A 12356-nucleotide genomic window follows, 5' to 3' on the forward strand; every position below is an offset into this window, starting at 1 on the left:
GGGGAAACCCCACCAATGCGGCGCCCCCGGCCGGCGATATTCCCCCATGATTTGCGCACGGAATATTCTCGTTATTCCGCCTGCCCCATCCGTAACTCCACCCAGGCCGACGTGTTCGACGGCGAGCCGCGTCGCCGCGCCGCAGGGAAGGGACGCCGTCCAGAGGGACGTGGGCGGGCTGGAGAGGTGGGTCCCTGCCGACCTCGCGGAGTTCAACCAAGCGCAAGGTCCTGCACCTGGGTCGGGGCAATCCCAGGCACCGACACAGGCTGGGCAGCGACTGGCTCAAGAGCAGCCCCAGAGAGAAGGACTTGGCGGGGCCGGCGGACGAGAGGCTCCACATGAGCCGTCAGCGCGCGCTCGCAGCCCAGAAAGCCCATCGTATCCTGGGCTCCATGGGGAGAAGCGTGGCCAGCAGGGCGAGGGAGGTGATTCTCCCCCTCTACTCCACTCTCGTGAGACCCCGCCTGGAGTCTCGCCTCCAATTCTGGAGCCCCTACGACAAGAGAGATATGGACGTGCTGGAATGCGTCCAGAGAAGGGCCACGAGGATGATCAGAGGGCTGGAGCACCTCTCCCACGGGGACAGAGTTGGGGTTGTTCAGTCTGGAGAAAAGAAGGCTCCGAGGAGACCTTACAGTGGCCTACCAGGATCTGAAGGGGGCCTACAAGAAAGCTGGGGAGGGACTTTTTAGGATGTCGGGTCATGGTAGGACTAGAGGGAATGGGTTAACACTAGAGCTGGGTCGATTCAGACTGGACGTTAGGAAGAAGTTCTTCACCGTGAGGGTGGTGAGACACTGGCCCAGGTTGCCCAGAGAGGTGGTGGAAGCCCCATCCCTGGAAGTTTTTAAGGCCAGGCTGGACGGGGCTCTGAGCAACCTGATCTAGCGGGAGGTGTCCCTGCCCACGGCAGGGGGGTTGGAACCAGATGGTCTTTAAGATCCCTTCCAACCCTAACGATTCCGTGATCCTATATTCATTAGGATGACCGACCAGTCTTTTCGCACGCGCGTATGGAATTTTGCCGCGGCGGCAAAACACTTCCGCGCGAGCGTGAGCGTCCCGGTGGTCGTTTGGGTGAGGAGACCCTTCCTCACCTTTATCCTTTTAAGGTATCGAGTCGTCTCAGGACAGTATGAGTTTGCGGTGAGCTTGGCAACTCCTTGAAGATAATGAGGATGTTCTTTGAAGCAGCCGTAACTCTCCTAATTGGTGTAGGAGTACGTACTTGACGTACAGAAGAACCTTGAAGTGATTAACTACTTCTGGTTGTCTCCTCGTTATCGCTATCTGTACCATCAGCTGAGTGGCTGACTATTTTTACACCGCGAGAAAGTCAGTAATTAGCTGTTTTCTCACACGGTGAGAAGGTTAGTAAGAAACAACTATTTTAGAAGGAAAGCAGAGGCCTGTCTTTGGTGACAAAGGTTGCGCCCGTCACCCCTCGTCCTGTCGCCGGGCACCACTGAGAAAAACCCGGCCCCATCCTCCTGACACCCCCCCTTGAAGTATTTATAAGCGTTGATAAGATCCCCCCTCGGTCGCCTTTTTTCCAGCCTAAAAAGCCCCCAATCCCTCAGCCTTTCTTCATCGGAGAGGTGTCCCTGTCCCCTCACCATCTCCTCACCCCCTGGTTCCCCCCGGGGGGTGACAACAGGCCTGGGTTGTCCCCCCTGTTGCCTTGGCCGTTTAGATCAACGAGCGTTGCTTTCGTTAAAGGTGTTCGTCTCGTTGCCCTTTTCCCCGACCAACGTCTCGCGGCGGTGGTTTATCTGGAAAGGAAAAAACCTTTTTTCAGCCCAGCCCTGGGAGGAGTGAGGAAAGGTTGGTTTGAGGAGGACGCCCCCAGGTTTGTGGGGTGAGGGAATTGGTTCCCAGAGAGCGTGAGGACAAGCCAGGGGTCTCCCTCCCCGGCGCTTTGGCCGTGGGAGCCATCCTTGGACCTTGGCCATTTTTGCGGCCAGGGCTACGGCAGGTGGAGGAGGTCCCCGGGGCGCCAGGTCTCTGGGTCCCCGTCCCCGTTGGGTCCCCAAGCACCGGGTCGGTGGGTCCCCCATCCCCGTGGGGTTCCTGAGGCACTGGGTTGGGGGTTCCCCGGCCCCACGGGCTCCCGGGGTGCTATGGCTGGCGGGTCCCCCATCCCCATGGGGTCCCCAAGCACCGGGTCAGTGGGTCCCCCATCCCCGTAGGGTCCCCAAGCACCGGGTCTCTGGGTCCCCATCCCCGTAGGGTCCCCAAGCACCGGGTCGGTGGGTCCCCATCCCCGTAGGGTCCCCAAGCACCGGGTCGGTGGGTCTCGTGTCCCCTCAGGGTCTCTGGGGTGCTGGGCCAGTGGGTCCCCCATCCCCGTGGGGTCTCCAGGCACCGGGTCTCTGGGTCCCCCATCCCCGTGGCATCCCCAAGCACCGGGTCGGTGGGTCCCCCATCCCCGTGGGGTCCCTGGGCACCGGGTCTCGGGGTCCCCATCCCCATGGGGTCCCAGGGCACCGGGTCAGTGGGTCTCCTGTCCCCTCAGGGTCTCTGGGGTGCTGGACCAGTGGGTCCCCCATCCTCGTGGGGTCTCCAGGCACCAGGTCTCTGGGTCCCCCATCCCCGTGGCATCCCCAGGACACTGGGTTGGGTGTTCCCCGGCCCCACGGGCTCCCGGGGTGCTATGGCTGGTGGGTCCCCCAACCCCATGGGGTCCCCAAGCACCGGGTCAGTGGGTCCCCCATCCCCGTGGGGTCCCCGGGCACCGGGTCTCTGGGTCCCCATCCCCATGGCATCCCCAAACACCGGGTCTCTGGGTCCCCGTCCCCATGGGGTCCCCAAGCACCAGGTCTCTGTGTCCCCATCCCCGTGGGGTCCCAGGGCACCGGGTCGGTGGGTCTCCTGTCCCCTCAGGGTCTCTGGGGTGCTGGGCCAGTGGGTCCCCCATCCCTGTGGGGTCTCCAGGCACTGGGGGCCCCGTGGGGCAGCCCCGCTCCTGGGTCCGCTGGCCCCTCTGCGGGCAGGAGCTGAGCCACGGGGTGGGCGCGGGGCTGGGGGGACACGGGGGGTGCCCAGCCCCATGGCAGCCGGCAGGTTTGGGCGGTGGGATATGGGTCCGGGAGTGCTCGCTCCCCGCCAGGGCTGGCCAGTCTCTACGCCGTGGGGCTGGTGGTGGCCGCTTGGCTGGCACCGGCGGGCAGGAGCCCGGCAGGGATGGCGGCGGCAGGAGATGTCGCCAACAGCCCCGTCCAGACGTGAGCGCGGGCAGCGCGGGGGGGCCCGTCTCCATCCTCCGCGGAGGAGCTCGCGTCGGGAAGGGCGGCGGCACCGTGGTGGGACCCCCACATTGGCACCGGCCCCCGGCACCGCTCTGACCCGCAGGTGCCCTCCCGGGGCTCGCTGCGTCATCCTGCCGCTGCAGTCCCTCCTCTTCGGGGTCTTCCTCCTCGGTGCCATTACACGGCACGTGCAGGAGAACAGGGCGATCAGGCCCAGTCAGCGTGGGTTTGTGAAGGGCAGGTCATGCCTATCAAACCTAATATCCTTCTATGATAAGGTGACCCACTTCGTGGATGAGGGAAAAGCTGTGGATGTTATCTACTTGGATTTTTGCAAAGCTTTTGACACCGTTTCCCACAGCATTCTCCTGGAGAAACTGGCTGCTCATGGCCTGGAGAGGTGTACTCTTCGCTGGGTAAAAAACTGGCTGGATGGCCCTGCCCAGAGAGTGGTGGTAAATGGAGTTAAATCCAGTTGGTGTCCAGTCACAAGTGGTGTCCCCCAGGGCTCGGTGCTGGGGCCGGTTCTCTTTAATATCTTTATCAATGATCTGGATGAAGGGATTGAATGCACCCTCAGTAAGTTCGCAGGTGACACTAAACTGGGCGGGCGTGTTGATCTGCTTGAGGGGAGGTTGGCTCTGCAGAGGGATCTGGACAGGCTGGACCGATGGGCTGAGGCCAATGGTATGAGGTTCAACAAGGCCAAGTGCCGGGTCCTGCACTTGGGTCACAACAACCCCATGCAGCACTACAGGATTGGGGCAGAATGGCTCGAAAGCTGCCCGGCAGAAAAGGACCTGGGGGTGTTGGTTGACAGCCGGCTGACTATGAGCCAGCAGTGTGCCCAGGTGGCCAAGAAGGCCAACAGCATCCTGGCCTGTATCAGGAATAGTGTGGTGAGCCGGACTAGGGAAGTGATCATCCCCCTGTACTCGGCACTGGTGAGGCCCCACCTCGAGTACTGCGTTCAGTTTTGGGCCCCTCGCTACAAGAGGGACATTGAGGTGTTGGAGCGTGTCCAGAGAAGGGCTACAAAGCTGGTGAGGGGTCTGGAGGACAAACCTTATGAGGAACGACTGAGGGAGCTGGGGTTGTTTAGCCTGGAGAAGAGGAGGCTGAGGGGAGACCTTATCACCCTCTACAACTACCTGAAAGGAGGTTGTAGAGAGATGGGGGCTGACCTCTTCTCCCTGGTGACAAGTGATAGGACGAGGGGAAACGGGTTCAAGTTACGTCAGGGGAGGTTTAGATTAGATATTAGGAGACATTTTTTCACTGAAAGGGTTATTAAACATTGGAATAGGCTGCCCAGGGAGGTGGTGGATTCACCATCCCTGGGGGTGTTTAAAAAAAGGGTAGATGGGGCACTGAGGGACATGGTTTAGAAGTGGCTCTTGTCAGGGTAGGCTAAAGGTTGGACTCGATGATCTTAAAGGTCCCTTCCAACCTCAACAATTCTATGATTCTATGATTCTATGATTCCTCACCATCGTGTTTTACGACCAGTTTGGTGGGGTGGAGGCGGTGGTGGCCGTGGGGGGGGCACCGGCGGCAAGTGGGGGTGGCTGCGTGTCGGCGGTGACGTCCCCGTCGCCCCCGGGTCGGGTCGATCGTCAGGGATGAGACGCCCCCGGCTGAAGGAGAGGAACCGGGAGGGGCTGTGCCCCCCGAAACCCAAACCGGTGCTGCTGCGGGAGGGGTCCAGGCAAGGTGCGTGGGGCCGGGGGGGGGGCTGCGGGGACGGTGAGGGGGATCCTGGGGGGCTCACGCCTCTCCCCTTCCCCCCAGACAGGCTTCGTGCTCTGCTGGCCCTTCCCCTGGAGCTGCTGCCCCCCAACCCCGCCGCCCCCCAGCCCCCGCGTACGGCCCCCCCTGCCCAGCCGCTGCGTCTGAGCTCCCGGAGGATGCTGGAAACGCCTCGACGGCGGCTTTGCGCCGGGATGCGGAGCCGCCATGGAGCGTCACCACCTCCGAACCCAGCACCGTGAGCCCTCTGACACCACCCCCACCACAACACCCCCCCCCGGGGGTGGGGGAATCTGCCACCCCCAAAGCTGGGGCAGCACCGAGCCGACGCAGCGCTGAGGTCCCTGGGGCTCCCCGGCAGAGCGGGCACCCAGCCCCGCCATCCCTGGGGTGCAGGGCTCCATGGAGGGGTGTGTATGGGGGGGATTTTCTTCCCTGTGACATCTTTGGGGGGGGGGGGGGGCGCTGGCAGCGTGGCTGGGCCCTGTGTGCCCTGCAGAGAGGGGGACAGACCCACGGCCGCCCCGAGGGGCTGCGCGCGGTCGGTCGGTCGGAGGCACCCAATAAAGTCCCGTTCCGGGCAAAGCTGGCGGTGCCCTGTTTTGGGGGGGGGACACGGGGTTGGGGGGGAAAAGACGCCGGGGAATGATAGTGGGAGCGGAGAGGGAGGGTTAACGCGGCCCCGGCTGCGCCCGAGGGCTGCGGCCGTGCCTGGCACCGCCGTGCCCATCACCACGCGCCACGCCAGCCGGCTCCATAAATAGCTTTAAATAACAGCACTGCAATAAATTACAGCTGGGGGGGTGCGCTGGGAGAGGGGGGGTGTGGGAGGTGCTGCAGCCGGTGCTGGGGGGGCCCGGGATCCTGCCCGAGGGACCCCCCCCCCCAGCTCTGCCCGCCGAGGGGCTGAGGTAGATGCGGTTACCTGCACCGGGGGACGCTGCCCCTGCTCCCGGCGGGCGATAAATAACCGAATAAATAGGCGCAGCGGCGCCAAGCCGCGTCCCGGCCGCGCTCCCGCCGCTACTTGTCGCGCCGGCGGTTCCTGAGGATCTCCAGGATCTCGGCTTTTTGCTTCTCCCAGGCCGTCGTCGGCCGCCTCCGCGCCCGGGGCACGAAAAAGCTGTATTTCAAACGCGGCGGGCGCCGCTCGTCCACCACCAGCGCCTGCAGCACCAGGGGCTCCCGCAGCGGCCCCCGGCCGGCCAGCGTCTCGGTGGCCGCCGTTGCCCCGCTGTAGCGCAGGGTCGCGCCGCCGGCCAACACCACGTCGGTGGGGGAGGGCACCAGGACGAAGCCGCCGTTGAGCAGGGAACCGCCCGATGGCCGCCGCAGTGCCAGGAAAACGTCCTCGCCGCCGGCCGCCGACATCTGCCGGACCAGGAGGTGCGTGGCCCCCGCCGGGATGGTCACCACGTCGTTGTAGCCGTAGCTGCGGGGCGCAGGGGGTTGGAAGGAGGGGGGGGGGGGGTTGGTGGCAGCCTGGGGGTGACGTGCGTGTCCCCAGCCCGCCACCGCCGTCACCCTTGGGGTGCTCACCGGGGTTTGGTGAAGGAGCCGTAGACTTTGGTGCAGCCGGAGCCGTCGCCGCCGCACGTCATGCACTTATCGAACTTCTTCTTGGAGCCGATGACGCGGTCGCAGCCGGCGGGGACGCAGCGGCCCTGCACGCACACCCCGCTGCTCTCGGGGGAGCAGGGCGTCCCGTCGGCCACCTGCGGCACGGCACGGCCTCAGCGCCCACCGGCGGCACCCGGGGGTGCCCGGCGGGCAGGGTTGACGGCGGGGGGGGGACACACTCACCCTCGGCTGCAGCACGTGGTAGTAGCCCAGGGTCTGGGACTGGCAAGTCAGCTTGCACTGGTCGCGCTCGGGGACGCCGCTGTAGCGTGGCACCCAGTCTTGGGGGGCCGGGAGCCCCTTGACGAGGTCGGGGCGATGGTTGTAGGCGGCACATTGCTCCTCCCGGAAGGCGAGCGCTGCCGGTGAGGTGGTGGGGTACGGTCAGCACCCGGTGGCAGCCTGCGGCCACCCCCCCCGACCCCCCGGGGACCGGTGCCATCCCCGCACACCACCCCTGCCCCGCGCCGGTGCCACTCACGGGTGCTCCCGGGACACTCCTCCACGTTGCAGGACTGGAAGCGGGTGCGTTTGCCCTGGCAGTAGCGGCCGCCGTGGCGCGGCGCTGGCGCGGCGCAGTCGCGGTGGGAGAGTTGGACGCCGCCGCCGCAGGTCCGCGAGCAGCCGCCCCACGGCCCCCACGGCCCCCAGTTGCCGTCCACAGGTGTCTGCAGCCGGGCAAACCAAACCCGGGGCGGCGGGGGGGGCGGTCAAACCGGTGCCGGCGACTGGACACCGGCCCCGCCGCCCCCCGACGCCGGGACTTACGGTGAGTTCCTGCACGCGACCGGTGCCGACGCAGAGCCCGTCCATGCAGGCCCTGCCGGGCGCGCACGGCGTGCCGTCGGCCCAGGGGAAATGCTTCGTCTGACAGACGGGGCGGCCGCCGACGTGGCCGGTGCACCAGAGCGCGGCGCAGGGCGGCTGCAGGTCGCCGCAGTGCCGCGAGTCGGGCCCGAAGGCGAGCTGGCATTGCCGCAGCACCGGGTAGACGCTGCCCGGCAGCTCCGAGGGCAACCGCAGCCACTCCGGAGGCTGGTCCAGGAGGCAGTGACCTGCGGGGACACGGCACCGCTGCACCGGGGGTCCCCGAGGGCAGCGGGATGGGACGTGGCTACACCAGGACACCCCCCCGCCCCCACCCCGGCCTCCAGTGCCGGGACGTACCGTGGCCGTTGTCCAAGAAGTCGGTGATGAAGCGGGTGCTGCACGGGGACCACATCTCGCCGGGCTCCAGGGAGGAGAGGACGGGAGCCATGACGCGGCGGGTGGCTCCGGAGCGGCTGTTCAGCTCCCGGCAGGGCTGGGAGTTGTCGTGCAGCATGTTGAAGACGTGGCCTGTGGCCGGGGGACGACGGAGTCAGCCCCTGGCGGGGAGGGGGTCACGGGTGGCAGAGGGTTCCCCCCCCCCCGCCACCCTCCCCACCGGCCTCTGCCGCTCACCCAGCTCGTGGGCGGCCGTGAAAGCTGACTGCAGCCCGTCGTCCTCCACGATGGCGCAGCTCCGCTCGGGGTCGCAGACGGTGCCCACGTCGGCCATGCCCAGCGTGTCGCAGGTGGCCGCCCCGCACAGGTCCTGGGGGCAGGCAGAGTGTGGGGAGGTGTGGGGGGTGGGAAAATCGGGGCACCCCCAAACCCAACCAGCACCCAAACTGCCCGGGAGGGGCCCTGGGGACCCCGCTGGCCCCCCAAACCCATGGACACCCCAGGGGCTTGGCCAGCACCCAAACACCTTGGGGGGGACACCCAGGGACGTCGCCAGCCCCCAGCCACCCTGCAGAACCCCGAAGAGCCCCGCGCCTCCCCCCAGCCATCACCCCCCCCCTCACCTGCCGGGTGAAGAAGATGGCGGTGTCGAAGTGGAGGGGACTGTCCTCGTCGGGGACGTTGAGCCCTTTTTGCCACTGGCAGAAGTTGCGGAGCATCTGGGCGGCGTTGGAGGTGACGGGGGGCCCGGGGGTGTCCTGGCCCAGCACCACCAGCCGGGTCACCCGCAGCTCCACCGGGTTGCCCAGGCTGCCGTGGCGGAAGGAGCGGGCGGCCGTCGCCAGCACCGTCAGCAGGTACCGCCGCAGCCCCGCGCCGTGGAACCGGGCCATCGACTCGTCCGCCACCACCAGCGTCTCCACATACCGCGGCACCGAGACGAAGCGCTGCCGGGAAGCGGGGAGCTGGGGCAGGGGACCGGTGCCCCCCCTCCCCCCAGCACTGGTGACACCGTGCCAGTGTCCCCCATCACCGTACGTGTCCCCCATCACCGTACATGTCCCTGTCGGTGCCCTCCAGTACCGTGCTGTGCCCGGTGCGCCCCATCGCCTCCAGCCCCACACCAGTGTCCCCCCTCCCTCCTCGGGGGGTCCCGGCCCTGCTCCGGGAGGTGGAGGGGAAGCTCGGCCCGGTCCGCTGTGTCCCCCCCGATCCCGGTCCATCCTGGTCGGGTGTGTCCCGCCTCATCCCGCCCCATCCCGTCCCATCCCAGCCCATCCCGGTCCGATCCATCCCTCCTCATCCCGGTCCACCGTGTCCCGCCTCATCCCGCCCCATCCCGGTCCATCCCGGTCGGGTGTGTCCCGCCTCATCCCGCCCCATCCCGCCCCATCCCAGCCCATCCCGGTCCGATCCATCCCTCCTCATCCCAGTCCGCTGTGTCCCGCCTCATCCCGGCCCATCCCGCTCCATCCCCGTTCACTGTGTCCCGCCCCATCCCGGTCCGCTGTGTCCCGCCTCATCCCGGCCCATCCCGCTCCATCCCCGTCCACTGTGTCCCGCCCCATCCCGCCCCATCCCGGTCCGCTGTGTCCCGCCTCATCCCAGCCCATCCCAGCCCATCCCGGTCCGCTGTGTCCCGCCTCATCCCGGTCCATCCCGCCCCATCCCGGTCCACTGTGTCCCGCCCCATCCCAGCCCATCCCAGCCCATCCCGATCCGATCCATCCCGCCCCATCCCGGTCCGCTGTGTCCCGCCTCATCCCAGCCCATCCCAGCCCATCCCGGTCCGCTGTGTGCCGCCTCATCCCGGCCCATCCCGCTCCATCCCCGTCCACTGTGTCCCGCCCCATCCCGGTCCGCTGTGTCCCGCCTCATCCCAGCCCATCCCGATCCGATCCATCCCGCCCCATCCCGGTCCGCTGTGTCCCGCCTCATCCCAGCCCATCCCAGCCCATCCCGATCCGATCCATCCCGCCCCATCCCCGTCCGCTGTGTCCCGCCTCATCCCAGCCCATCCCGATCCGATCCATCCCGCCCCATCCCCGTCCGCTGTGTCCCGCCCCATCCCAGCCCATCCCGGTCCGCTGTGTCCTGCCTCGTCCCGCTTCATCCCAGCCCATCCCGGTCCGATCCATCCCGCCCCATCCCGGCCCGCTGTGTCCTGCCTCATCACGGTCCATCCCAGCCCATCCCGGTCCGTCCCGGTCCGGTCCATCCCGCCCCATCCCACCCATCCTGGTCCGCTGTGTCCCGCCTCATCCCGGTCCATCCCGCCCCATCCCTGTCCGGTGTGTCCCGTCTCCTCCCGGTCCATCCCGTTCTGTCCCGGTCTGGTGCGTCTCACCCCATCCCGCCCCATCCCAGCCCATCCCAGTCCGGCGTGTCCCGCCTCATCACGGTCCATCCCAGCCCATCCCGGTCCGTCCCGGTCCGGTCCATCCCGCCCCATCCCACCCATCCCTGTCCGGTGTGTCCCGGTCCATCCCGGTCCGGTGTGTCCAGCCCCATCCCGTCCCATCCCGGTCCGGTCCATCCCGCTCCATCCCGCTCCGCTGCATCCCAGCCCGGCCGTACCTTGGCTCTCCTCGGGGCCGGCCCCACGCGGGCCCGTGTCCCGGTTCCCTCCGGTGCCGTGACGGGACACGCGGGGCCGGGGGCAGCGGCGACAGAGGCGACAGCGGCGACCAGGAGCGCCAGGAGAGCGCGGCGCATGGCCCGGGCACCGCGACAACACGGCGACACCGCGACAGCGGGAGGTGACAGCGGGTCCCGCCGCTCTGTCCCTTTTAACGGGCGGCCCCGGGGGGGGCGGAGCGGAGCGGAGCGGGGCAGCCCCGGCCCCCCCCGCGGCGTTCCGGGAAGGCTGAACCGGTCCCCAGGGAGCGGGGCCGGGCCGGGCTGGGGGATCCCCCTCGCCGGGACCCCCCCGCGCCGGGATTGCCCTCACCGGCACCCCTCCTCCCTGTCCCCTCCACCCTCCTCATCTTCCTCCTCCCTCCCTGTCCCCTCCACCCTCCTCATCCTCTTCATCCCTCCTGGTCACCTCCATCCTCCTCATCCTCTTCATCCCTCCCTGTCCCTTCCACCCTCCTCATCCTCCTCCTCCCTCCCTGTCCCTTCCACCCTCCTCATCCTCATCCTCTCTCCCTGTCCCCTCCACCCTCCTCATCCTCCTCCTCCCTCCCTGTCCCCTCCACCCTCCTCATCCTCCTCGTCCCTCCCTGTCCCCTCCACCCTCCTCATCCTCTTCATCCCTCCTGGTCGTCTCCATCCTCCTCATCCTCTTCATCTCTCCCTGTCCCTTCCACCCTCCTCATGCTCTTCCTCCCTCACCATCCCCTCCAGCCTCCCCATCCTCTCCATCCCTCCCTGTCCCCTCCATCCCGGCCCGTCCGGTGGCAGCCCCTCCGTCCCCTCCCCATGTCCGCCCTTCCCAGCAGGGCCACCCGCTGTCTCACACCCGAGTCACCTCCTGGCCCCCGGCCGGGCCAGGCAGGACACAGGGCCACATCCTGCTTCCTCCCTTCTTGGAAAGAGGGGGCTGGGCCCGGATGCCCTTCCTGCCCAGCACCCCCAGTACCCCCAGTGCCACCAGTACCCCCATCCGGGGGTGCCCTGCGTGATCCTGGGTGCTGCCGTGCCCCGGTGCCGGTGCCATCCCCGCTGTCCCCGGGACAACAACAGGGTGACGCGGCTCCACACAAAGGGAGCCGGCGGCACCCGGCGCCGCTGCACAAAGGGCCTCTGTGCCGGTGCCGCGCCGGTGCCCGGCTGCACCCATGGGACCCCGCCGGCACCACAGCCCGGCCTGCCGGGGCTGGCACCCACCCGGCGCCCACCGGCGCCCGGGAGCGGCGTCGCCAGCGAGTGCGGAGCTCACCGGGAGCCACCCCGGCACCTGCTGCGGCGGCACATGCAGCATCCGCCGGAGCTGGCATCCCATGGGCCGTGGCATCCGCCGGCTCCAGCATCCGGCACAGCTGGCATCCCTGGGACCTGACATCTGCTCTGGCCGACATCCGCCACCTCCAGCATCCGCCATGTGCAGCTTCCGCCAGCTCCGGCATCCGCCAGCTCCGGCATTCCCAGCTCCAGTATCCCCAGCTCCGGCATTCCTAGTTCCACTATCCCCAGCTCCAGCATCCGCCAGCTCCAGCATTCCCACCTCCATCATCCCCAGCTCCAGTGTCCCCAGTTCCAATATCCCCAGCTCCAGTATCCCCCAGCTCCCGTATAACCCAATTACAGCATCCCCAGTTACAGTATCCCCAGCTCCAGTATCCTCAGCTCCGGCATCCCCAGTTCCAGTATCCTCAGCTCCAGCATTCCCAGCTCCGGCATTCCCAGCTCCAGCATCCCCAGTTCTAATATCCTCAGCTCCAGTATCCCCCAGCTCCAACATCCCAATCTCCAATATGCCCCATCTCCAGTATAACCCAGTTCCAGCATCCCCAGTTCCACTATTCCCATCCTCGGTATCCCCAGTTCCAGTATCCCCAGTTCAGGTATCCCCATCCCCAGTATAAC

At 67.3% G+C, this 12356-nt stretch overlaps 2 protein-coding genes across 6 annotated transcripts; one reads left to right on the forward strand and one right to left on the reverse strand.

The window, feature by feature from the left end:
- Positions 1-958: 958 nt before the first annotated feature.
- On the reverse strand, positions 959-10689 carry ADAMTS4 (ADAM metallopeptidase with thrombospondin type 1 motif 4). 3 transcript variants are annotated; one of them, XR_012584562.1, is made up of 9 exons: positions 8450-9164; positions 8064-8196; positions 7788-7958; positions 7389-7675; positions 7102-7288; positions 6804-6979; positions 6540-6715; positions 5926-6432; positions 959-1775 (listed from the first exon to the last, which is right to left on the reverse strand). XR_012584562.1 is itself a non-coding variant. In XM_074566612.1 (9 exons), the coding sequence occupies exons 1-9, from the start codon at positions 10539-10541 to the stop codon at positions 6024-6026; spliced, it is 2001 nt and encodes a 666-aa protein (XP_074422713.1). In that variant the 5' UTR covers positions 10542-10689; the 3' UTR covers positions 5754-6023. The 3 variants fall into 3 exon arrangements, 2 of the variants coding, with proteins under 2 accessions (XP_074422713.1, XP_074422712.1); XM_074566612.1 differs by lacking the exon at positions 959-1775 and adding an exon at positions 10404-10689 and having other exon boundaries at positions 5754-6432; positions 8450-8773; XM_074566611.1 differs by lacking the exon at positions 959-1775 and having other exon boundaries at positions 5754-6432.
- LOC141734620 (uncharacterized) lies at positions 1458-6242 on the forward strand. Of its 3 annotated transcripts, none has more exons than XM_074566610.1 (2): positions 1458-5340; positions 5912-6242. In XM_074566610.1, exon 1 carries the CDS (start codon positions 2474-2476, stop codon positions 4637-4639), a length of 2166 nt encoding a protein of 721 aa, XP_074422711.1. In that variant the 5' UTR covers positions 1458-2473; the 3' UTR covers positions 4640-5340; positions 5912-6242. The 3 variants fall into 3 exon arrangements, with proteins under 3 accessions (XP_074422711.1, XP_074422708.1, XP_074422709.1); XM_074566607.1 differs by lacking the exon at positions 5912-6242 and having other exon boundaries at positions 1458-4964; positions 5043-5582; XM_074566608.1 differs by lacking the exon at positions 5912-6242 and having other exon boundaries at positions 1458-4964; positions 5047-5396.
- Positions 10690-12356: the final 1667 nt, after the last annotated feature.

Source organism: Larus michahellis, chromosome 24 (genome assembly GCF_964199755.1).
Source record: "Larus michahellis chromosome 24, bLarMic1.1, whole genome shotgun sequence".
Classification (NCBI taxonomy): Eukaryota; Metazoa; Chordata; class Aves; order Charadriiformes; family Laridae; genus Larus; species Larus michahellis.

Coding starts and splice junctions, on each gene's coding strand:
- LOC141734620 (XM_074566610.1), top strand. CDS start 2,474: ATGGGGTCCCAGGGCACCGGGTCAGTGGGTCTCCTGTCCCCTCAGGGT.
- ADAMTS4 (XM_074566611.1), bottom strand. CDS start 9,049: ATGGACCGGGATCGGGGGGGACACAGCGGACCGGGCCGAGCTTCCCCT. Junction 7,676..7,787: donor CTTCTTGGACAACGGCCACG/GTACGTCCCGGC, acceptor GTGTCCCCGCAG/GTCACTGCCTCCTGGACCAG. Junction 6,980..7,101: donor GGAGTGTCCCGGGAGCACCC/GTGAGTGGCACC, acceptor CCTCACCGGCAG/CGCTCGCCTTCCGGGAGGAG.